Source organism: Dendrobates tinctorius, unplaced genomic scaffold, assembly GCF_039654945.1.
Source record: "Dendrobates tinctorius isolate UK_male_01 unplaced genomic scaffold, ASM3965494v1 ptg000250l, whole genome shotgun sequence".
NCBI lineage: Eukaryota > Metazoa > Chordata > Amphibia > Anura > Dendrobatidae > Dendrobates > Dendrobates tinctorius.
The window spans coordinates 39,645,733-39,672,753 of record NW_027361917.1 but is presented as its reverse complement, the minus strand read 5'-3'; the positions used below and the strand labels follow the sequence as shown (position 1 = coordinate 39,672,753).

The window sequence follows — 27,021 nt, the reverse complement described above, 5'->3', positions numbered from 1 at the left end:
AGTCCCAGTTCAAAAGCCAAATATTTACAGTGTAGTTAATGGTTCAGGCTCCCCCGTTTCCAGCCATCAGCTGGGTTAAGCTATATTGGACTTATTTCTATCAATGACTGACTGTGTAATGCAAAGAGCCATTCTCTGCTCTGGCTTCTCCATGGGTTTCTAAGAAGTGGGGACCCCCTTTTACAACATTTTTTCTGAGTTATAGACACAGTTACTAGGCCCAAAAGGATTTTCAGAACAATATGCCATAAAAAATTATTAGAAACACACACGGTGTAGCTCCTTCACAGGTGTACTACACCACTGGCTAACAGACACCGCGACTATGCCCTAAAACTGTCTATTATCATTGAAAACCATTATTAATGTGAAAAAAAGATACGCTTTTGTTTAACGAAACGTTCTCGAACAGAAACTCGAACAGCCGAATTTTAATCAAAGTGTTGTAGTTCGACGAACGGATCTAACACCGCCCAAAACAGCTAGAATTTGAACTTGGCCAACAGTTTCACTCAAACACCACTCATCTGTAATCAGGAGGCAGACTCAGACGGTTTCAGGCACAGCATGGATTTGACAAGATTGCAGAAAGTTGAGAAAGGGTACAGTATCACCGGATAGCAGGTATATATAGCATAGTTTAAACATTTAAAATCTCTGTGTTTATTTCCGGAGTCCGATAAAGACACTCACAGCCTCAGTATGGATTAGACAACAATCTAAAAAGTAGAAAAAAGGAAATGTTTTTGAAGCGTACACCAGTATACACTGTTGGGGTATTTTTAAATCTTCATATATATTTCTGTCTCAGTAAGACAGTCCAGACTCTCCGCAAGAGGAAACGAGATGGATAAAAGTACAGACATAAAGTCGAGTGATTGCAGAAATTTAGGAATTACTAATCACGGGAAAAACTCCTGGGAGAATTCTCAGAGGCGATGCTGACCCTCAATTACTTAGTGTGTGGAGACAGCGAAAACAGTTCTTTGTGAAGAAAGGGTTGCTGTATCGCAATACCGTTGATCCCATCACCGTTACTCATCTCCATCAAATTTTGAACACAGGCAGAGATGTAGACATGGTCCTCACTGCCTATCATGATCTGTCAGGTAACTTTGGAGTGCAAAAGACAGAAGCCACAGGCTGTAGGCGATGCTATTGGATTGGCATGAGAGGGCACATTTAAAAATGTGGGCAGGAATGTCACACCTCTGTGAGTAGGAAAACTGTGAAAGCTGATGATAAACCACCACTGCATCTCATTGTGAGTCGACGTCCATAAGAAATGGAAGCCATTGATCATCTGAAGCTAGAGCCCGGGTAGCAGGACAGGGCATAGCTACGTCTTAACCATCATCTATCAGTTCACCAAATTTGTAGTGGCAGTCCCAGGGAAGGATTTGACAGCCAAGACTACACAGCGGAGGAGCAGGGAGAGGTAAATATTGCAAATGCTGGGGCCCTGCCCAAGCAAGGGGGGCCACTCGTGGGCGTCGGTACTGGCACTGGGCCTCTCATAGTATGCCGGTGCGTCTGACGGCGGGTGTGCACCCCCACCGTCAGAGACACTTGATTGCACTATGAGGGACCCTGTGCCGGCGCCCAAGAGTCGGCCCACCCACCTGTCTAGGGCAATGGCATTCGCACGGTTGTGTGCGCTAGGTGGTGACCCTGGCCATGGGGGGGGGAGGCAGCCAGTTAGGGAGGTTTAAAAAATGGCATATGTTGATGTTGGACATTCAGCAGCTGCAAATGGAGGAATTGGAGAAGTCCGAGGAAGAGGAGGACAAAAGCGAGCCATTTTTCTGGCGACCTATGTGTCATCAGGGGAAGGTGGGACAAAATCCTTTGAAACCCATGCATGGTTCATTTTAATGAAGGTTAGATCATCAACATTTTGGGTCGACAGATGGGTCATTTTTTCTGTCAGGATTGAGCCAGCAGCACTGAAGACTCTTTCCGATAGCACGCTAGCAGCAGGGCAAGCGAGCTCCTGTAAGGCATATTGTGCCAATTCAGGCCAGGCATCCAGTTTAGAGGCCCAATAGTCAAAGGGGAATGACCAGTGAGGGAGAACATCGATATGGGACGAGAAGTAGTTTATAACCATAGTTGACAACTGCTGGCACCTGTCAATTTCAATCGATGCAGTATTACCAGTCGTGTGAGCGGGACTTGAAAAATCAGTCCACAACATGGTCATGAAACCCTTGTCTCCAACGCCACTTCTGATGTGTGCACCATGAACACCTCTTCCATGTTGCCCCCTACGGCTCATTGGAGAACCATCACCACTGCTGTGTGCAGGGAATGCCTCAAACAAACGGTTTACCAGAGTTGCTTGTTAGCCAATATTAGCTCTAGGTTCTGCTGTGGCATGATGTTTTGGAATTTTCCTATATAGCGTGGATCCAGGATGCTGGCCAACCAGTAGTCGTCATCGTTCATCATTTTGGCAATGCGGGGGTCTCTTTTTAGGATCTGCAAGGCATAATCTGACATGTGGGCCAATGTTCCAGGTGTCAATGATGCACTGCGAGTGCTGGGTGGAGGAGCACTTTCTGGCAAATCCACATCCCTCCAGTCACGCACAAACCCTGTACCAGACCTTGCCACGCCAACATTTTCTCTTGCCCCACGAGAAGCATCCTCCTCCCCTAAATAATCATCCCCATCAGCATCCTGCTCCTCTTCTTCCTCCACCTCGTCCAGGAGAGGTCCCAGAGCAGACAATGGCTGACTGTCATCAAGGCTTCCTTACTCCTCTTCCTCATCCTCCTCGGCTGCAGACGCCTGCTCCTTAATGTGTGTCAAAGTTTGCATGAGCAGACGCATAAGTGGGATGCTCATGCTTATGATGGCGTCGTCTGCACTTACCAGTCATGTGCATTCCTCAAAACACTGAAGGACTTTACAGAGGTCTTTCAGCTTCGACCACTGCACACCCGACAACTCCATGTCTGCCCTCAAAGTGCCTGGCCGTGTATCCTCCCACAAATGCATTACAGCCTGCCTCTGTTCGCACAGCCTCTCAACCATGTGCAGGGTGGAGTTCCACCTTGTTTCAACGTCGATAATTAGGCGGTGCTTGGGAAGTTGGAGCAATCGCTGCAGCTTTTGCATACGACTGGAGTGTACGGGCGACCAGCGGATGTGCGAGCACAGTCTTCGGACCTTCTGGAGCAGGCCTGTTAACTCCGTATAATTATTGAGGAAGCACTGCACCACCAGGTTCAAGGTGTGAGCCAAGTGCATGGTGGTTAAATGTCTAAGCATGCAACTGGTATTCAAATTTTTCAGATTTTCCCCTTGGCCAAAGGTCTTTGCGCACTTCTTACAGATAACCTTTGCCTGATCATTAGGATTTTGTTCAAAAAAGTGCCACACTGCACTCTTCCTACTATGGAAGACATTTTGAGGCCTTGCACGCTGTGCTAATTTGACCGTCTGGCCTAGCTGTCCTGCAACCCTTTTGGTTTTTGTAACCCGTTTTTGAACTGCTCCGGGCCTGCCAGATAACAGCTGTTGCGATGTCGATGCCTGCTGCGGATGCTCCTCCTCCTCTTCTGAGCTATTGGCAGCGGCACCCTCTTCCCCCAATTGATGCCAATCTGGGTCATCAACTGGGTCATCCATCACCTCCTCTTCAATGTCATGTGCACCTTCCTCTGTGTCACCATGTAAGGTGGTATAGTATGCGGGAAGGGGCACCTGAGTTTCATCAGGGTCAGATTCTGGCTCAGTACACTGTGAGGACAACGTAGTGCTCTGAGTGAATGTACCAGCAGATAAATCTAGCAGTGGCTCTGCATCAGTGCACTCCATGTCAGATTCTTCTTGGACTGGGTAATTCACAATTTGACTTGATAACCCAGGCATGGTATGTGAAAAGAGCTCCATGGAGTAATCTGTAGTGTGGCCTGCCGCATCCTTTACTTTTGGTAGGGGTGAAGGACACAAGGAAAGGTGTGGTTCCTGATCATGAGCCTCCAATGACGACTCAGTGCTTTTATTTTTTGAAAGTTCAGAAGAGGAGGCGATAGAGCTGGAGGCTGTGTCAGCAATGTAAGCCAAAACCTGTTCCTGAAGCTCCGGCTTTAAAAGCGGTTTACCTACTCCCAGAAAAGGGAGCCTTCGAGGCCTTGTGGAGCCAGACGATGACGCAGGCTCAAAACCTCCTGCCTTAGGTGCTATTGTGCTTTTGCCACTACCAGCAGATCCACCACCACCACCAACACCATCATTACCAGCTGGCAACCCCCGCCCACTTCCACGGCCTCTTCCAAAACACTTCCTCATTTTTGGGAAAATGTACCAAAAATACCACCAGCAATATGGTACTGTAAAACAAGGTACAAGGTGTATATAGTATTGGGGAGAATTTGAATCTCCCTACAGACTTGAGGACACTGAACTATTATCTCAGGCCCAGTGTAGATTACACCTCAATATAACAGGCTGAAATTGGATGGTGTATAAAATGTCTATATAGGACTGGGGAGAGTTTGAATCTCCCTAGACATTTTAGCAAGCTGACAATGATGCTATCAGTTCCAAGTATGGCAGCAGGCAGCCTAATAAGCAGGACTGCTGCACACAAAAGTGTGGAAAAATGAACGCTTGGTAACTGAGCAAAAAAGAGGATGAAAAATATTTTTGCTTTTAAAAAAGCAGTTTGCACAGCAGTGTGAAAATAGCAATGCAGCTATCAGGGAGTCTTATAAGGCAGCCAAATAACCAACAGAGCTGATGCACCAAAATATAGCCTCCCCTTGCACTGCACACTAACTGGTGTGTTGTACAGGCAAAATCGCTAGCAGCAGAAGCAGTGTTTTGTATCTTCTTCCCTGCCTAACGCTCTCCCTACAGAATCAGCAGCAGCAGCAGCTCTCCCTATTCTAAGATAAGCAGAAGTAAGATGGTGGTCGGTGTGCACGCCCTTTTATAGCCCCTGTGATGCCACACAAAGCAAGCCAATCACTTGCATGCCCTTCTCAAAGATGGTGGTGACCGGTGCCTATGTTATCGCGTTGCCCACAGTGTGCGTCCTCCATCATTGGCTGAGAAAAGGCGCTGGAAGCATTATTTCAAAAGTGACTTTGGCGCCATGGTCGCCGACCTCGTGGCCGACCTCACGCTATGGTTGGGTTTCGTTCCATGAAACCCGACTTTTGCGAAAGTTGGCGACTTTTGAAATTGACCGACCTGTTTCGCTCAACTCTACCCATCACTGTTCTTCAGCATTTGTAAACAGACTGGTAAACGAGCGCCATACAACTTGGAAACAGCCAATCAGTTCTCATTACTGGCCTGAAATTGGCCAATAAAAATGGTCCATTATTCAAACTTGTGCTTTAAAAATATCATTTAGAACATTGCATTATTCTTATACTAGAGAGCTATTTTTTTGTTTTCATCTGCCACATCTCAAATGATTCCTGACTGGTGGTCCAAAATCAGTTCTACTCAGTTCTGATACATATTTAGCAGAGACGAGAGATAACATGAGCATGAACATGAGAGATAACAAGCATGAAGCAGATAAAAGACTTTACGTACTTGTCATGGTAGCTCTATCACTTACATATTTTTGTTTGTAGAATGCTGTATAGGGCTCTTTGATTCTTTTCCTCATGACCCATTCTAACCCTGTTGGTTACTCTAACATAAGAATGAAAAGTAACAGATTTAGCAGCAATAATTCCAAAAAAATGAAAATGTTTGCAAGTCATATTGTTCTCTGGAGTAAAAAGACACACCACTCTTTCAAATTGCTGAAAAAATTTATCATTTAACAGTACAGTAAAAAAAAATGTTTTTAAACTTGAGAAGCAAGACTTTGGTGTATATTATGTGCTATTTATTGGAAGCAACTGTCTTTTTTTCCCAAGGTTGGCACATATGGAAAGGACTAATGGTTCTCTGTTTACTGACAGCAGTTCCGCCACTGGAAGCATGTAAGTAATGCATATTTCATCTCTCAGCATTTACATGTAAAATAAATGAGCCAAGTTTTAGAGCATTGCATAAGGTTTGGTCCAGTGCACACCGCGTCTGAGCTGTACGTATAACATATTAGCTGGGAAATGCTCCCAATGTCTAGCTGTGATACTTGCCTCAATGCCTCAATTAAAATAGATTGCATAAAGAAAAGAAGACTGATACTAGCAAGCAATCAAATCACCCAATCATTCGGTTAAAAAAACTGCAGTAATTATTAGGACTTGTTTATGCAGAACATACAGAAGTGTCACATATTTCTGTTTCTCTATAAATTGTATTCTTGTTTTTGAGAAAGCTAATTATAACAAGATAACTGATGTAATTATGATCACAATATTCCCTCTAATTGTGAGCACTAAGTAAGAGTATAAGGTAAGGTCCACTGTGAGGTCTCCTAATTAACTCTTTAAAGCTGTAAAGATGAAGGGAACCACAAAGATCACACTCCGACATCAACCTTAAATTAGCATAAATTAAACATACTCATAAAAAACATCAGTAATTCTAATGGTGAGTAATATTAGCTTGGTTTGACAGCTGTGACTGCTCTTATGCTATTTTCATACGTGTGCTTTTGTGCCAACCTACTTCTCTTTTGCTTCTCTGTGTTCCATACAGAGAAACAGGAAAAGAAAGTGATCGAGAAGTGATTAAGTATGAAAATTGCCCATGACCAGACACTCGACAACTGATCGAATAGTCAGAGTGGAATCCTAACTGTGTGTATATTACATACTGTACTATAGCGATTCCCTACGTTATACTTCCCACATGTTTAATCAATACCTGGAAAACCTTTTAAAGTTAAATATCTAGTTACTGTGGGGTCCAAATGCTGGGATGCACTAGAAGGGGCTCCTATGCGGCACTGCGGCTTTACTAAGACTCTTTGACACTGATGGAAACAGTCAAGTAGAGCACTTGGTTATTTCTAACATACTTGGAGGGCTGTACTCTGCTTTCTACGGCAGTTCCATAGGCAATGAATGGAGCTTTAGTCGAGTATGTGCATTGCTGCTTCTTTCTTAAGATAAAGTGCCCCATTCTGGTGATCAATGAAGGTACCAGTGGATGGACTCTCACCAATCTAGAAGTTATGACATATCATGAGGATAGTTGGTAATCTCTTCCTATTAGAATATTCCTTTAATAAAACTTTTTAGAAAGACTGACTGTTTGGGACATGCAAAATTTTGGCCAAGCACCAACACTTATTAATTAACTTGTGTACCAAGATTTTACTTCAGTCCTTTACAAACTGAGAGGAGAGTGATTCTTGTGGAGCTCCCATCAGTTGTTGATGAAGAAAATGAAGAATTAAGCTAAATTTTATTTTAGCATTGTGAGGTAGCGCTGTCATTTACTTAGGGGATTCTCGCTTGCATCGAACAAAAACCAGTTCCGGCACAGGATTTTCCAACAAATTATACAGTCCTTGCGGTTTATTCACGCCTCATAAACCACAGCAGCAACAGAAAGTTCACTTAACAGCATTACCAGCATAGCGTCCATTATAAAGCTTCACTCTGGTTACCAATATCCAGTACGCAGGCTCTCTTAGCCTCACAACGGTCTCACCCAAGTCAGGACTCCTCATGCGGCTTCAGCATTCCGCATATGTTCATTCCCTCCAGGGAACTCTCAGGCACACATCGCCATTGCTCACAGCCACTTCACACGTGCTGTCAGGCAGGAAGTTCCATCTCGGCAGGACCTTCCACACTGGACCAACCAGGTCCCAGCATTCACCACATGTGACCTACCCTGGCCACATTATATGGTCTATAGCCACGCCCACCGGGTCACGTGACTATGACCTCATCACACGTCCTTCACACACTCATAGTTTTTTAATACAGGCATTTTCAGACACACCCCTGGGTGGGTTTGTAGGTAACCGGCCCGCCGAACTCCCGAGTTACCTGGAGACTTCTCCCTTATACCTTGAAATACCACGTCAGCAATATCATTGCTGCTCAATACGCATAACTAATTCTCCATCTCAAAGCCACCCACTTTGAGATACATAACCATCCTTCCGGATTCTGACAGACATCCTTTCTCTTGGAACCTCCACACAGCGCCCCCTAACGGACATAGTGGTTACTACACCTACATCTACTTAGACAATAGGTTAGGACTAGTGAAAGTAGTGACACTAGAATAATGAGAGCTGTTGGCTGGTTCTCAATCCGCTACAACAGTCTTCAGGTGCACATACAACTTAGTGAAGGTGCAATGCAATGAGAAGACTGTTCATCTTCGAAACGCGTTTTGTGCATCTTCAATTAAGTCTTATTTGCACCTGGAGACTGGCGTAGTGGATTGAGTATCAACCAACAACTGTCATTATTCCTGTGCCACTATATACATTTGTCTATTTACTGAATCCTTACCCAGGAACTTGGCAAGGAGAGGTCTGGTCGCCCCCTGTTTTGTTCCATGTCTTTTTGGATGTTATGCTCCTAGTGTATCTTCAATAGTTGAGGGTTCTTGACTCTGTTTCCATCCTTTACCAGTCTTACAGTGCTGCCATGTGAACTTCGTTATTTTTTTCTTTTTCATATGTTGATAGGTGAGACCTAGGCATTACCATATGGTGACTAGTGAGGCCCAGGAGAAAATAGTTTAGAAACCATGCTGAACATGGATATGGTCACAGCTCATAAAGTGTACCTTTCTTAATAAAGAGAAAAGTGCACTAATTAAGTATAACATATAATGTAACAATGGATCTTTTGTTCATACTTATTAGTCTCTAAGAATAGAGTTTAGTCTTTTACTTTTACTTTCTTGCTGAGAGCACCTAATTAAAATTTTCTGCAGCTGGTATAACTAGTTTTTTTCTTTATGTTTTCCATACATATTCATGAATTATAAATTAGTCATCTGGGGATATTATAAACCTCTCTAATCTCTTTTTGCAAATAAGTGGCCAATTGAAGTTTTATATTGAATTTGGCTCTCCAGGCTAATGAAGGTTAATAATCAGAGTGTTTGCTGTAATTTAATCTGGAGATATCAGAATCTATAGAATAATGTTAAGTGACAGCATCACAAATAAATCCTTTGCAGCCGCTCCTTGGCGAGCCTAGAATCCAAATATCCATTAGCTACTGAAAGTTTCTTACACTTGTGATTGTGATGGTTGTGTCTCAGTCTTTTTGTGATGAATTTTTCATTAGTCTACAAACGAACAGCATCAGGTGGCCTTCAAGTCATTCATTTCTACTAGGAATAATGTCTTCTCATAGGAATTTTTTTATTAACAGTTGTCATTCTAAAAGGCAGATTAATCTTCAGGTCAAACCTACAGCAGCTGTTTAAGTTTTTCCCTGGCATTTCTCAGTTATCCTTTTATAGGGCTGGTGAATCTCTCTCTACTACCGTGATCACAGTGCTTGTTCTTTTTTGCTTGTTTTTACTTCTTTCCATAAAATTGTGACTGAATAATCAAAGTGTTAATGCTAGTTTTGTGGCACAAAACAGTTTAAAAATGTTCTATTTTTTTGGAACAACACGTTTTCATTCCAGGCCTGGATAGCTCCGCTTACATGGGTGGAGCGTGGCAGCAGCCTCCCACCTGACTAGACTAGCATGATGTGGGGTACAGATGTGTACTCCCCTGAGAAGTTGCACCAAATTTATTAAGTGCACCACTTAATGAATTCAGTACGTCTAACCCTCCAACGCCCATTCATTAAGACTGGCGTGTACAACCCCAGTGTTAATTAATCCACCCATAAGTCTGAATGTATGTAAATTTTACTCTTTATGATCTAAATAAATAGCATTTTGTGCAATGCATTATATTTAATAATAATTCTACTTTGTTAAACTGGCTGCATTTGGTGTTGTAGCTGAAGAAAATAATTCCACCGTTAAAAATCATAAAAATAGTACTTTTAAAAGTAATATAAAAGTTATTCTGTTCAAACAAGGTACAACAATTTTTACATATGGTAAACCCTTATAAGATTGCAGAATATATTGTAAAAATTTGAATAAACTCTTGAAGGGTTAAAGAGGTTCTAGCTTAAAGGCAATGTGTACTTTTTTTGGAGTGGTGGGGCTTTTTGGTAATTAAATGCAGGCATTTTCACCGTAAATATCTTTTGTAATTGCTTTCATAAAGAATGTTGTACTGTATATCTTCTGTAACTTGTAAGTATCAATGTACATAGCAAGCTGCTCAGTGCTGATCGCAACAAAATCCTCTGTCTCTAGAGACTTCTTTATTTTTCTGAGCAAATAACCTAAGCTCATTTCTAGTCAAATCAAAGTTCAGCTTTGAGTCGATCATATTTGAGTTGAAGTGATTGCTAAGGAACTGCTTGAGATCAAGCTGCCAGGAGAGTTCTCTGATATACAGTACTTGGCAGGGAACAGCATTCTGCAGCTTGTTAGGTACCATGATGCAAATGGCAGAAACTACATAGTACAAGATTATCTAATATATAAAGCTCAATGTGGGTGTGTATGTATGTATGTATGTATGTATGTCCGGGATTGGCATCCACACCGTCACAGCTACAGCCACAAAGTTTGGCACAGTCACACGTCTGGACCCCGAGAGCGTCATAGGCTATGTTGTAAGGCGAAATTTTAACCCTGCGCATTCCAGTTCACCAAACAATTTTGCCCCTTTTTACATAATGCAGTTGCTAAGGTGGGGCCCTGACATGGGATACTCACCACACAAGGGGATATGAATACACACACAAAATGCGCCACACACTACCACGTGCTTCAACACATATACCACCCTCAGCACACATTTCACCACATATACACCAACCTCGCCACATAAAAGTCAAAACACAAAAGTCGCCACTCAAAACTCGCCACGGCTGTCCCAGAGTTGTTTAAAAGATGAAAAATGAGCTGTGATTGGTTGCTATCAGCAACAGTTTTCTTTGTAGACAGTTGTGGTAACTGAGGCCTATTATTCTTATTATTATTATTCATCTGTAAAGCTGGAAATAACACAATTTATTACCGTGCCAACACAGACCACCCACTGACACAGACTGCAGGGGGAGCCCAGTCAGCAGTCAGTATCACACAGGAGAGGATTAGATACACAGCTCAGCAGTCAGTATTACACAGGATAGGAATAGATACCCGGCTGAGCAGACAGAATCACAAAGGATAGGAATAGATACAACGCTCAGCAGACAGTATCACACAGGATAGGATTAGCTACGCAGCTCAGCACACAGTATCACACAGAATAGTATTAGATACACGGCTCAGCAGACAGTATCACACAGAATAGGATTAGATACACGGCTCAGCAGTCGGTATCACACAGGATAGGACTTGATGCACGGTTTTTATGTCCAATATAATCATTATAATTGGTTATAACTAACCACAGTTGGTTACTATGCCCAGGCAACGCCGGGCTCTTCAGCTAGTTTTTTATAAAAACCAATTGCAAAAGTTATTTTTAGATGAAAATGCATGCATTACTGTTATGTCCCATGAATGAGACATTTTACAGACTGTCCTGTGCATTTTACATGCTGTATTGCAGTCTCTCATATTGTTTACTATTGCTTTGTTTCCTGTGTTTTGCATAGCTGAAATCCTCCCTTTCCATCGAGTTTGTCCCTTCTGTCTCCCTGTCTCCCTCTTCTCGGTGTGATGTCACTTCCTTCTTCTTCCCCCTGTGTCTCATTCTCCATATTGGCTTCATTACTTTACTGTAGAAGCACATGTGTTTTCTGCCTGTCTGAAGAAAGTTTTTTTTACCTGCTGCTGTTTGTATGCATTCAACAAGAATTCTTAAAGAAATCAAAGTCTCTTCTGGATTCTTCATAACATGTGTGCCGGCAGCTGAGTTGAGCTATCTGTGACCACCGCCAATTGTAAGTAAGGTGAAGAGATCCAGCATCTCACAGAGCCATATTTGCAGCCACAGGCCCGGGGACAGAATAGTAAAAAAGACTTACCAGATTCATCTGTAAAGCCCACAGCTTCTATAAAGCTACAGAACTTCCTGCAGAGCATCTGCTCTCAGCATATAAGAGACTATACAGCTCCCTTTCTCCCTGTGAATCAGGATGGCTGAAGGAATGACTACACGGTCTCTGCCAGACCCATTGTTAGAGGAAGAGTGCATAGAACTTGATCCACCATATAGTGAGAATGCTAGATGTCCCACAAAGCCTACATGGAAAGTAAGGGAAAATCTAGAATCCAGTAAACATGATCTACTCCATGCTATAGCAGAGCTATGGCAAAAACTGCTCAGTCATATAGACAGCCTGTCTCAGCCTGCTTCTCTCCAACCACCACCAGAGGAAACCCTTGCACAACTGTGTTCAGATTATCAACGTTATGCAAAAATAGCTGACCGGTATATCTCAGTGTTAAAGAGACTTAATCCATTAGTTAGGCCAGTTTCACACATCCGTTTGTCACCATCAGTCAAAATCTGCCGTTTTGGAAAAAAAACGGATCCGCCATTTTTCTTTGCGGATCCATTTTTTCCCCCATTGACTTTCATTATCGGCGGATTTTGACTGATGGCCAATATTTTGGCGTCCGCTGACCTGACCGGACGGACCCTGCAACGTTTTTTCTCTCTCCGGATCCGCTATTTTCTGTTTTAACCCGCAATTCTGTCTGGCTGCTGGATGAAAATCTCTCTCTCATCGCGCGATCTCCGGCCCCATTCATCGCGCGATCTCCGGCCCCATTTCTCACATCGCGCGATCTCCATGCTCTCACCCACATCCCGCGAGATGATCGCTCACCGCAGATGCTGGGCGCTCACTACATCCGCCGGTATTCATTTTTTCTTTTTTTTTTCTTTTTCCCCAGGCGCGGCTCCTTTAAATTTTTACCATCGGCGGATCCGTACATCTGCTGATCCGCTGACCCCCGTTTCTGTCAGTCTGCCTGCGGATCGTTTTCCGCTATTTTGGCAGATTGAGACTGACAAAAAAGACTGATGTGTGAAACAGGCCTTACCTGCAAAGAGCTACAAGCTTTTCAACAACTTAACTCTGAGAGAGAAAACATGGTGCGTGACATAAAAGCCAAGACAGAGGCAAGAATCGCGCTAATAGCCGAGATGTCATCTTGTATTTCTGGCTCAGCCAGACAGTCAAAGCGATCATCTAAGTCACGCTCCTCAAAATCTTCAACCCTCAGCGAACAGCTCGTAAAAGCACGTGCAGAAGCCGAGGCACCTAAAATACAAGCTGCCTTCGCTCAAAAGGAAACTGAGATGAAAATAGAGGCAGCCGAAACAGTGCACAGAATAGAGGCCCTAATGAAGGAACACGAACACGCCATAGCCATGGCAAGGTTAAAGGTCCTGGAACAAGCCATCAGTGGGAGCCAAAGAGACCGCATCAGTTTAACTGATTTTGATACTTAAGACCCTCTTAAGCGTACTAGAGACTATGCACAAAGCCAATACAGCGCTACACCTGCTACTGCAATCCTTCCTGACTGCACAGATGCTCCCCTGAGACAACAGGACACAGAGTGTTTACCCGCATCCTGCACCCGAGGTCAGTACAATACGCTGCCAACCTTGCATCCTGATCCTCCTCTGTGCACTGAAATGTACCGGAAACCAGCTCCTCACCAAATCTTATACACAGAAACATACATGCAGGCCAATATGCAGTCAAGTCACCACACTCCGGTCAGTCACACAATTCCAGTCCCATGTGTGTCAGAAACTAAGCTCATTAAGCCAGTTAATGGACTGAACGCCTATGCTGCCCCATATGTACCTGCATTCCCAGGTCAAAGCACAGACTGTAGGAACAATGCTATCCAGCCAGCAACGGTCCTTCCAAAATCAGAATTCTGATATGACCGGCCTTGCAAGGTATATGATTCGGCGTGATCTAACTAAGACCGGTCTTACAAAGTTTGACGATAAACCTGAGAACTACAGGGGTTGGAAGTGCACCTTTAAAACCACAGTCAGTGACCTCGGCATCACCGCCGATGAAGAGCTAGACCTGCTAATCAGGTGGTTTGGGCCACAATCCACGGATCAGGTCAAGAGACTTAAATCCGTCCACACCAGTAATCCCATTACGGGTCTCACCGTTGCATGGAAGAGGCTAGAAAGAAGCTATGGAAGTCCTGAGGCCATAGAAAAGGCCCTGTTCAAGTGACTAGAGGATTTTCCAAAGGTATCTAATAAGGACAGTACAAGGTTCCAAGAGCTCAGCGACCTCCTGTTAGAGCTTCAGCTGGCCACGCAGACCCGTACCTGTCTGGCCTCAGCTACCTGGACACTGCTCACGGGGTAAACCCAATAGTTTCCAAGCTGCCGTCCAATATCCAAAATAAGTCGGCCATGCTTAGATCAAAATACAGAAGAGAAAACCAAGTCTCCTTCCCTCCATTTTCCTACTTCTGCGAGTTCATAGAAAATATTTCAGAGTGTAAGACTGATCCAAGTTTTTCCTATGGAGAACACAGCGACCCTGCTTCATCTCCTAAACACGAGAATCCACGTCTTAACTACAGGAACCGCTGAGCCCCAATGTCCATCAACAAGACGGATGTTCTTCCCACATCTACAGTATCACAAGATAAGAGTAACAAAGGTGAGAAGATTGAGAATCCTACTCGTATGTGTCCCATTCACAATAAACCTCATCCCTTAAAGAAATGCATCTGCTTCAGAAAGAAACCATTCCAGGAATGCAAAGAGCTTCTGAAGAACTTTGGGATATGTTACAGGTACTGCGCTTCTACTGAACACTTTGCTAAGGACTGCAAAATATCTATTAAGTGTTTGGAGTGTGACAGTGAGGAGCATGTGCAAGCGGTCCACCCATCCCAATCTAACACTACACAGCTTACACCTTCCCCCACCACAAGACAAGGCGGGGAGGATGCTGTTCAAACAGTGAGTTCTATCTCAATATCTTCTTCATGCACAGAAGTCTGTGGAGAAGGCCTCTGGGACAAGTCATGTGCGAAGATATGCCTGGTGAATGTGTATACCAAGGGTTGACCAGAGAAAACCGTAAGGTTGTATGTTATCCTGGACGATCAGAGCAACCGATCACTTGCAAGGTCAGAACTCTTTGACATGTTTGACTTAAAGGGAAACTCTCACCCCTACACCCTAGGTACCTGCAGCGGTGTTACGGAGGTCTCTGGGAGAAGAGCCAATGGACTCATGGTGTCTTCTCTTGAGAACAATGTGGAGATAATCTTACCCACTCTGGTCGAATGCAACCAGATACCGTCCAACAGAGAGGAAATTCCAACTCCAGATGCTGCACTCCATCACACTCATCTAAAGACTTTGGCAGGCAAGATACCAGCTCTCGACAACAGCGCAAACATCCTGATCCTGCTTGGCAGAGACATTCTGCGACTTCACAAGGTACGTCAGCAAATTAATGGACCACACGACGCTCCATTTGCTCAACGCCTTGACCTAGGCTGGGTTATCATAGGCAATGTCTGTATAGAAAAGATGAAGAGACCCACAATGATTTCCCCATTTAAAACTCATGTCCTACCGAATGGTCGCAGCACTTACTTTCAACCATGCCCACATCATTACTGGGTGAAAGAGGTGATAAGCGACAACAAGTGGAAGAAAGAAACCTCTGACGACACAAATATATTCCTGTCCTGTAATGATGACCTCGGGTCAACAGTGTTCATCTCTACAAGAGAAGACAACCAGCTAGCACCTGCAAGGGAGGACAAAGAATTTATACAGATTATGGAAAAGGAATTCGCCCAAGACAATTCAAATAGCTGGGTAGCACCTTTACATTTTCGTTCTCCAAGAACAAGGCTACCTAATAATCTGCAACAAGCAACGGCAAGGTTTTCATCCCTAAAAGAGAAAGCCGGAGATGGAGAAACATTTTGTCGTCTTCATGCAGAATATCTTCGATAGAGGTCACGCGGAACCCGCATCCCCACTAAAAGAAGGTGAAGAATGCTGGTATCTTCCATCCTTTGGTGTCTACCATCCTCGCCAACCCAACCAAATTAGAGTGGTGTTTGACTCCAGTGCTCAGTATGAAGGCATCTCCCTAAATAGCCTGCTCCTCATTGGGCCTAATCTAAACAACAGCCTTATAGGAGTGCTGATTCGCTTCAGACAAGAATCTGTCGCAGTAATGGCTGACATTCAACAAATGTTTCATTGCTTTAACGTGAGAGAAGACAGCAGAAACTACCTCAGATTCCTATGGCACAAAGACAATGACATCCGCAACAAGGTCATAGACTACAGGATGAAGGCGCACTTCTTCAGGAACAGCCCCTTGCCTGCAGTGGCCATCTATGGACTAAGACGGACAGCATGGGAAGGTGAGAGAGAGTATGAGTCTGATGCTCGTCTATTTGTGGAAAGAAACTTCTACGTAGATGATGGGCTTAAGTCTCTTCCCACAAGTGAAGAGACTATCGATCTGCTCTCTAGGACTCAGGAAATGCTGTCAACAGGGAACCTTAGACTCCACAAAATCATCTCCAACAGTGAAAAGGTAATGAAAGCATTTCCATCTGAGGATCTTGTTCTGGGTTCTGATGTTCCTCCCACGCAACGCAGCCTCAGTCTGCTTTGGGATATTAAGCAGGACACGTTCACTTTCCAGGTGTCAGCTTGCGATAAACTTTTCACTAAACGAGGAGTCCTATCTGTTGTGAACAGCATCTATGATCCTCTCGGGTTTATCGCACCTATCACCATTCAAGGCAAGATACTGTTGAGACAGTTGATCACCGAGAGTACGGATTGGGACACTCCGCTACTGTTCCAGAAACAACAAAGGTGGGAGGCGTGGAAGAAGTCTCTGAAGGTCTTAGAGCATTTCCAAGTCCCACGTTGTTATTCCCCAGGCACCCTTTCAGCCACCATCAGAAGAGAAGTCCACATTTTCTCTGTCGCTTCTCACAGAGGCTGTAGCTGCCGTAGCCTTCCTGAAGACTCTTGAAGAAGGTAACAAGGTGCATTGTGGATTCATCCTCGGTAAGACAAAACTAACCCCGAAACCCGCTCCCTCTGTTACAAGACTCGAACCTTGTGCCGCCGTTCTGGCAGTGGAGTTAGCTGAAGCTATAAAGGATGAAATGGACATTGCTATTGATTCATTTACCGTCTGCACAGACAGTATAGTGGTACCAGTAACATCGAACCCTGATGCACCAGTCACTGAGCTTGTGCTACTTTTACTGAAGGAGGACATCACATAAAGTCATGTTTGTGGACAAAGCTCATGGCGGGGAGCCTACCTCCACGTATTCCTCCAGCTGTGTTGGAACATTCGAACATTTGAACTTTCTTCAGCGGATTATTGGGTTGGTGGAAGTGTTTGCACGTTGCGGCTTCCCCAATCTGAAGATGGGTTTACGTTTGGACTCGGTCTATTCCGCTGTTGAGGACTTCATGCCTCCAACTGAAGATTGGACCATGCTAATTGGACTACAACTGTTATTACTTGCATGCTTGTTTTCCCTTTGTTTTTCAGGTCTACAGTGACAAATGCAGAGGACATCATAAAAATTATGAAATCTATAGATTGTTATGTCCCATGAATGAGACATTTTACAGACTGTCCTGTGCATTTTACATGCTGTATTGCAGTCTCTCATATTGTTTACTGTTGCTATGTTTCCTGTGTTTTGCATAGCTGAAATCCTCCCTTTCCATCGAGTTTGTCCCTTCTGTCTCCGTCTCCCTCTTCTGGGTGTGATGTCACTTCCTTCTTCCCCCTGTGTCTCATTCTCCATCTTGGCGTCATTAGAAGCACATTTGTTTTCAGCCTGTCTGAAGAAAGTCTTTTTTACCTGCTTCTGTTTGTATGCATTCAACAAGAATTCTTAAAGAAATCAAAGTCTCTTCTGGATTCTTCATAACATGTGTGTCGGCAGCTGAGTTGAGCTATCTGTGACCGTCGCCAATTGTAAGTAAGGTGAAGTGATCCAGCATCTCACAGAGCCATATTTGCAGCCACAGGCCCCGGGGACAGAATAATTACTTTAAAAAACGCTCACTAAAAGTGCATTCTTTAATAAAGCCTACACGCTATTTGAATCTAATTTTTATTATCTTATTTTTTCGATATACGGTAAGTTATCCATCCATCAGTGAATGAAAATGATCGTGCTTACATTCACAGCATATATACTGTAGCTAATCGTATTTTCAGCTGGATGATACTTAAGGGCATGTCACACTAAGAGATATCGCTAGCAATATCGCTATAACTTGTGACGTTATAGCGATATTGCTAGCGATATCGCTGTGTCTGATACTTACCTCCGACCTGCTCCCCCGCTGGTTATCGCTGATCGCGCGAGAACGTCCAGGACTGTTTCTCGTCGTCAGCTTCCTGCGGCGCTTCCTGCTGTGACGACGAGCGACGCGTGGAGCCGGGCGGGAGGACGCAAGATCGCCTGGTGTGACAGGTAAGTAGCGACCCCCGTCCCCAGCGATGTCGCTGGTGAGATCTGCCTGTGTGGCAGCTCACTAGCGACCACTTAGCGATGTACCAGCGATCCTGACCGCGTCATATCGCTGGTCGGGATCGCTGGTACATCGCTAAGTGTGACAGTACCCTAACAGGTATAGACTTGCTGCCTGTGAATGTAACCAAGAGTGTTCTCACTCAATGACTGCACAGTAACATGAAGAAAACAGTAAGCAATTGAAACACAGTACACTAAATCATTGTGCCATATTTTGCACCCTACATTCTTTGGGTTTTGAAAAGCCAATCTACCTGTTCATACAGGGAATAAAAGGTATTCTTGAATAGCTGAGTGACAAGCCCCTTGGGGAGCTTTCCCCAAAACAGAGATATGTTAAAAAAACGTCTTGACAGATGAGAAGCAATCAACTGTGTATGAAAGTTTCTGAGTGGGAGTTTTACCATTGTTTTGTATTCTATCCCACAGATACTCCATTGCATTTAAGAGTGACTATTTATATACCATTCTCTAGATTCATTAGTGCTGCTACAAATTCCTCCCTGTAAATAGCACATAGAGCCGTGAATAAGCAATGATATTCCTATCTCGGCACCTGAATCTATCTCTTGTTGATCCTATAGTACTTTATTGAAGTCTCAGCTACTAATAACCCTACTGTCTTTTGCTCTTTTTTTTCTTTGATTATGCAATTAAAGTACTCTTGATGCACTAATTAAACTAACAGAGCACACAAAACTAGAGCAGTGAGCGGCTATTATCTACGGGCCAGTGTTTTCAGTGCTCGCGCAAGATGCTTCGTGCAGGTCCCCTAGTCAGCGTAACATTTAATCAGTATTAAAATTGTGAAGGTTTTAAATTAGTTGGCATCTCATCGTGGAAGAATGAATATACGAGCTATATAAAAACTGCAGTACAAACGCATGTATTTTCAAAAGCATTTTAAGACTGTGGCCTCATTCACTCAGCCATAATGCTGGTAAATTTCAGCAGTGTTATTGCTCCTGCATGTTCCCTATTTAATGATCAATCTAATTTATTTATTAATAGTTATATGCATTTTCCTGGTGGTTATTAGGTACTGATCAATTGTATTGTCACACTCATCCCTCTCCCTTTAATTCCACTATTTTAATTTTTCCAACCCCCATTTTTCCCTTTTCCCTATCTTTTTACATTATGTATAGTTTGTGTCTTTTTTAGTAGTTCAAAAAAAGTGATCAATATTTTATCTGTTTGGTGCCTAACTTTTGGATATAGTGGTTTAGGTCTATATAGGATTACTAAATATGCCCAATTTTAATACTAGAAAAATGCTTGATTAATAACAAAAATTATTATTGTTACATCTTTATGATTAGGATTTCCATCATGTATTTAAAATTTTTATCAGAAGAAGATACTAAATCTGTAATGTTTTTCGGGCACTAATGCAGTTATGATATACAGCATGTCTGCATTTTTTAGGTTTATCAGCAGTGTTCTTAGCCTATGATTGAAATATAAAGAAGATTTCCTTATTAAATGTCTATATATTGGTAAATGAGAAATGAGTGTTAAAGTCAATCTTTTGTAATAATGTTTTGGCATTATTTTACTTTATTGTGGCAGTCTTTATTACAAAAGTGAAAATTGGGAAGTGTGACAATATTAGTTGACACTTATAAAGCATCTTCTCAATATCTGACAGCAATCTGTCATTCTGTCAGCAAGTTCTGTAAAGACATCAGTTGCTGAGTAGGTAACTCGAGAAAGACAACATCAAAACTTATGGCATAAAAGTTCTGGAAGAACATCTGTTATTGAATATACTTTTACTTAGGAAGATTTCTGCCCAAACGGAGCTCTGTTAATACAATCATTCAGTCTTTAGACAGTTTTTATATTGTGGACAGCACATCCCTTCTTTATATTTGTAGATGTGCTCCGATTACAATTATTTTTTAGACCGCATAAAAGATGTCATCAATCTCTTCCGTATTTGTCTAGGCCAATATTCTGGAACTGGAATTTTCTTATTAATGCTTGTTTGTTGTTCTACTGTTCACAATAATAAAACAATGTGAATTTCACAGATGGCTGTGCACCCACCAAAATGGCATCTAGTACTTTGATTTAGGTATTTAGAGGTCTCGCATAAGGTATCTTTTATCTTCTTTGAATAAGGAGGAGATAACATCCTTATTTACTTAGACAATGAACAATCTAATAAATACTCCCTTGGTCCTTAGTCAAATAATAGAGAAGGCATATTGTGGACGCAGATGCTTCAACAGACAACTAGTTAGTTTATTCTAGTAATCTATATGCTCTTTAGGGTAAGCTTTAAATGTAATGTGTGCTTGAAGATATCATAGTAAGGTGTTTGTTTTACACTTGTAGTGATGATGAACATGCCCTGATCCAGCAGTACTGTCACACATTGGGAGGAGAGTCACCATTAGGTCAACCACAAAGTCCTACACAGATATTGAAGTCAGTAGAGAAGGAGGAGCGAGGAGAGCTGGAAAGAATCATTGCCGATCTGGAGGAAGAGCAGAGGTATGGTATAGAAATTCTTGTTCATTATAGTACGTGTTGCATCCTAGATTAAAAAAGAGTTTGCTTATCACATACAGTATATGTGGATATAATTTACATATATTTATACCATAACCCTATATTGCTGTACTGTCTTATACCAAAATTGATAAGAAAGGTCACATATACAATGGCAACAACACATAAAAGAGACCTATGTAAATATTGTCATCCTTATACTGATGGATTCAATAAATATGTGTCCTTCTTTAATTGGCTTTTACAGTTAACACATCCTAAGATGTTCTGGGCAATATATTGAAGAAACATGAAGGAAAAATGTACTAGTTTGATATGAGTTTCTCTGGATGCCATCCGTTGACTATCGGTTGGCCACCAGTCACACAGAGGTTCTTGTGTTAACAAACATACGTTAATGTATACTTTTTTAGTAGATTGTGGTGACAATTGCCGTCACCTGTAGATTCCCAAATTAAGAACAAAAACATATACTTTCATGTTTATTTTTTTACTGGATGGAATGAAAATGGATTAAATTTGTATCATCGTAAATCGTATAACTTAAGTGATAACTGTTCTCTGATCTTTCAGCAGACTTTGCATAAATCAATAGTACATGTAAATATAAAGAAAGTTTGTAATGTATCTCATCAGTAAATCTTGCTTCTTTCACAACTTATGAGACACTTCTTCACCTGCCCCCTGCCTCCTGAACATGCCATTCACTCTGGAAAAGCAACTCAACTCATCTTACTCATACAAGATGGACTGCCAGTGCCGTGAGGTGTCAGGTTATAATAGTCCAAGGTGACAGAAGGGGATGGAGGACTAAGGAGAAGAATGAGGAAACAAGCAGAGAGAGACATAGAGATTATGCTGAGCTTTCTAACAAGTCTTTTACATTACTCCAAAGTTGTAGTCACATCTACGCTGCTCAGTAGTGCGGTATAATTTCCTCCATGCTGAAGCAGCATCTGTCTTTGTTTAAATAATGAAGAGCAGGATTACCCCTTTTCTGTGTTGTGATAGCTATGGGAAACATCATAGCAGCTAATCTCCTCACCCACAAGCTGGGTCATTTGCATGTTAAGATATAGAGGGGAAAACTGATTAAACTGCATAAAGCATAAAACAAGTGATATAAAGACCAAAATAGTGTTATTCCTTCTGTACATACACAGGACTGTTTATTCTGGAAAAATGACTTGGCAATATACAGCAGGTACCCTTTAGTGTAGTTGAAGAAGGATTAAGGGTGGAGAAATCTGTAAGAAAGAAAGGAATTGTGAAACATTAAAAAAAAATACAATTTTAGCAATAACTAGGAAAGAAAAAATCAGGGGCTGTTGAAGACATTGTGCATGAAATTATAGGCCATAGCATATTATTTATAGTCTTTTCAATGGTGGTTGTGCTTTTACATGATGGATATAGGAGGAAATATTTGTCAGCATGTCAGTGGCGTGTCAGAGTAACACTGAATATTACATTTTAGTTGCCTTAGCTGCTCATTTCTTTCTTTCTCAATCACTTGCTATGCACTTTCTCCTTTCTCCCTTCACAGCTGTTACACATTACTTTCTTTTTTTCACTTGCAATCCAAATTTAACTCATCATATGGTCTGATATGAGCTACATATGTTGGATTAAAGATATATTCTGGTTTCTGTAAATAAACTTTACTCATTGTTTAAGGCAAAGTTATAACATTTTTCATTATACTTTCTGTATTATTGTTTCATGGTTTTCAAGATCTCTGATTGCTCTGATTCATTCAGAAGCTTCATTCCTTCCTTTAGAAACAAGTCTGTTCTGGTCATGTGATGATCACACAGGTTTAGATTCGGGACTGATTACAGATTACATTACTGCTAGAAGAGGTGTGTTATATAAGGAGTCATATACCTGTGTGTTCAGCCCATGACCTGCACGGATTTTAAAGGGTTGTCCACTACTAGAAGAACTCCTTTGTGATCCGAATTTTTGCCCCTGTGAAAATAAAAACACCCATACTCACCTCCTGTGCTGGCGCTGGCGTCAATATCCTCTCCTGCGCTTATATTAGCAAACCAAAGGAAGTGAGCGGAGAGCCAGAGCTCTCTCTTCCTCTTGATTATGTTTATGACCATAGGCAGGGAGAGTGACACCAGCGCTGATTGGGCACAGGGCTCACGTGTCTTAATGTGAGCCCCGGGATCACAAATGCTGACATCACTACAACGGCGCCGTCACGAAAGGTGAGCTGTGCTTGATTAAAACTAACAATTCTTTAGCTTCCATCTCACAGCAGCCAGTGTGATGGGATGGGCAGTACAGCAGAACTTTGTCTCATTACAAACACATCTGCAGTCGTAGTTTTACTCTCATAGTGCTGTCAGCTCTGTTATACTGCTTCTCCCTCTACATTGACTGTGTGAGATGAAAAAGAATGAAAACTTACTTGTAGTCATGCACAACTCTGCAGCTGAACTGACAGCAGAAGAGTAGAGGAGCAGCTGCAAATGTGTTTATAATGAAACAAAGTTCATTTCTGCTGTACTGTGCTTGATGTAATCACACACACCTCTCCAGTGAGATTCAAGGCAGCAAACTGTCAGTCATTACATGACTCACACTGGCATATCCACCTTTCATTTAAAATAAGCTCTGGAGGCAGATTGTCAGGGAAAGTTGTGTCCGGCCCATAGATCTTAACAGCTAATTTACATATTAAGAAAAATGTTGCTTTCTCTGGAGTATGATATTGGATCGCAGATATCAAGGTATCATTTTATTCAGCTTCCTGTGACCTTGCATGTCCATAGACGGCTTAGGAGACTTGATGCTACTGACAGATTCCCTTTAAAGACTGCCATCTGGCACTGAAATATGAAGTTTTTAACAAATATAGGATTTTTTTTGCTCAGTGTATTTTGTGACTCTATTAATCAGACATATCAAACTGAAATTGGCAAAGGATTCAAAGTGGACCCATTCGATAAGACATAGGCCATGTATTAGTGCTATGCTCAGTGCATGTCCATAAAGTTAATAATTGCTATACTGGATATATTATATGCATTATATATATTTAAACAGGAATTTAAAGATCGAATACGAACAGCTAAAAGCACAGCAGCTGAAACGAGGCATGAGCCCTCCTTCTTCACCCCCTGACTCATTGGCATCCCTGCAACACACATCCGAGGATGCAGAACTCATTGCGGAAGCAAAACTACTACGACAGCACAAAGGACGACTTGAAGCCAGAATGCAGATTTTAGAAGACCATAACAAGCAGTTGGAGTCCCAGCTTCACCGATTGCGTCAATTACTGGAGCAGGTATCGCACAAAGTTTTGATTTAAACCAAATGTTGCATGTGGTTTCTATGTTAGAAGAAAATTCAGTGAAATACAATACATTTTCCTGTAGAATTTTATGCTTTCTACAAAAGTTTATCTCTTCTATGGTATTATAATGGTTTTCACCCTATTTTTAGATTTTTCCTTGTTGCTATAGAAACTATTCCAATTTTATTTCTATTTTATATCTTGAACATCATTACCAAGCACAAGTCATAAAGTTATATAGTAAAGATATTTTTTCTAAATGGTTTCCTATTGCCAGACTTGAAATATGTATTACAATTATTAATGTAATTTCATTTTAGAGAGATTTTTTCCTTTGTGATAAATAGCTATTTTATATCAAATGGTCGACATTTCTTGCAAATGGTTTTCAGGTTACTGGAAATACATATATTCTTTCTTCCTGCAATCTGTGCGGAAAATGAAAGCAAATTGGTCACTATGGGCTTTGCCAATGTTTCTTCTGAGTTTTCTGTACAACTGTTTTCATTAAAGTCTCCCAGTGGTTTTCTAGAATAACTTCACATGATGGAGTTTTCCAGCAGATTGCTGCATGTATTCATCATAACAAGTAGAATATATTGTGGCATTTGTTGTATCAGTCACTGAGATTAAGCTATTTTAGATGTAGAGTTGGACATTGCAACTACTGAGAGCTCTGATCAGCCGTGACAGCATTCGGGTGCATTACCTACTGGTTTTCTAAGCCTAGATGGACCCACAGGGATGCTATACTTTTAGCTGCAGAGCCGGACTTACTCACCAGACAACCAATTTCCAAACCTTGACACAATAAGCTATTTTAATTCCTCAGAGCCCAAACGATCGAGCAGAAGATAATTCCCTGTTGGGCCAATCACTTACCATTTAGATCTAATACTTATGAGTAGATTCACATGTGACTTTTAGACTTTATTGGACATGTCATGTGTGTAAAATGCTAACAATTATGTTAAAATTATAAATAGATGTTACGGTTGCTGTTGCAGGGAAGAGATGTAGGGGCAACCTGGAAGTGGACCCTCTGGGTCATGGCTCCAGAGCCCCCAAGGGCGAGTGCCCAGGTGAGGCCACCCCCTATACAGGGAGTGTTAGGGGCAGGCCCCCAGAGGATAGAGCCGTGACAGCCGGAACCAAAGGGACGACTGGGGCTATAGGTTGGAAAGGAGGCACAGAAGTATCCGAACTTTTAGGCACAGGGGGGCACAGAGACCACGGAGAATGGCAGAGTGCAGGACTGGAGCACAGAGGGTGGCAAATGGCTGGAGACTGCAATAAAGAGAAAGCACTGGTAAAACTAAACGGAAAGCAAGGTAGACAAACAGGGACAGTATGAGGACCAGACAAGAAGATGGAAGGAGCAGGAAAGGGAAAATACTGGAACGAAGGAGGACGAGGAATGGCAGAAGGTGCAGGGGGAATGCTACCAGAGGTAGCACAGGAAAAGGCAGAGGAACGAGGGGGCCTGAGACACAGAGAACGCTGCAAAGAAGACAGCGTCACCGCAATCGTTAGACAGGCGTCTTACCTGTCCAGACGCCGAGCATAAGTAGCCGATGGCGCCGCCATGTTGGGGGCAGGGCCAGCGCGTCACTCTTCCCAGGAGCCTGTGCGCCAGGAGAGAGAGAGTGCGCAGGCGCCAGACGCCGAGGGACCCGGCAGCCGGGCGCGGGGACGCGACGGGGAGCAGGAGCGCGCCGGGAGGTGCGCGCACAGGTAGGGACCGTGACAGTACCCCCCTTTACTCCCCCTCCTCCTAACGCTGGTGAGAAATCGTTTCATAATGCGAGGAGCATTAATATTATCCTGGGGTTCCCATGATCTCTCCTCCGGACCAAAACCTTTGCAATCAACCAAAAACTGAGTTCTTCCTCTAACTGTCTTCGTAGCCAATATATCCCGCACCTCAAAGATGTTATCCGAGCTACAAGCTTGGGAAGTTTGAGAAGACGCTGAGTGAAAGTGGTTAAATACTGCAGGTTTGAGGAGCGATACATGAAAGGTATTGGGAATTTTTAGTGAGGCGGGCAATCTCAACTTGTAGGCCACGTCGTTGATGCGACTCAAGACCTCAAAGGGACCAATGTAGCGTGGACCTAACTTATAGGAGGGAATCTTTAACCTGATATACCGAGAGGATAACCAAACCCTATCTCCTGGGTGATATGGAGGAGCATCTAACCGTTTTTTGTCGGCATACCTCTTCATCCTGAGGCTAGCTCTCACAAGGGCTTCTTTGGTCTCCCTCCAAATCTGAGAGAAGTCCACAGACAAGGAGTCCACTGCCGGTACACCCGAGGTAGGGGAAACAGGAAGGGGAATGCCGGGGTCTTTCCCAAAAACCACAAAAAAGGGAGATTTAGAGGAAGCCTCACTTGGATGGTTGTTATAGGCGAATTCTGCCCAAGGAAGAAGAGAGACCCAGTCATCTTGGTGAGCATTAGAAAAATGCTGAAGGTAGGATGTCAGAGCCTGGTTGACTCGATTGATTTGACCATTAGACTGGGGGTGGTAGGCTGAGGAAAAATCCAAAGTTATCTTCAACAATCCGCAGAGGGCTCACCAAAAACAGGAGGTAAACTGGACCCCTCGATCCGAGACAATATGCTGAGGAAAGCCATGGAGGCGAAAGACATGGAGTAGGAAGATCTTCACCAATTCGGGAGCAGTAGGCAAACTAG

At 42.7% G+C, this 27,021-nt stretch overlaps 1 protein-coding gene across 7 annotated transcripts in view; it reads left to right on the top strand.

Annotated features, from left to right (window-relative positions):
• The window catches only part of UTRN (utrophin), an 897,027-nt gene that overhangs the window by 825,393 nt on the left and 44,613 nt on the right, over positions 1-27,021 (top strand). For all 7 annotated transcript variants that reach the window (XM_073557627.1, XM_073557629.1, XM_073557628.1 and 4 more), the window contains 3 exons: positions 5,892-5,957; positions 20,833-20,991; positions 24,070-24,313. In XM_073557627.1, the coding sequence (XP_073413728.1) occupies positions 5,892-5,957; positions 20,833-20,991; positions 24,070-24,313 (469 nt within the window). The remainder of the gene's footprint in view (positions 1-5,891; positions 5,958-20,832; positions 20,992-24,069; positions 24,314-27,021) is intronic.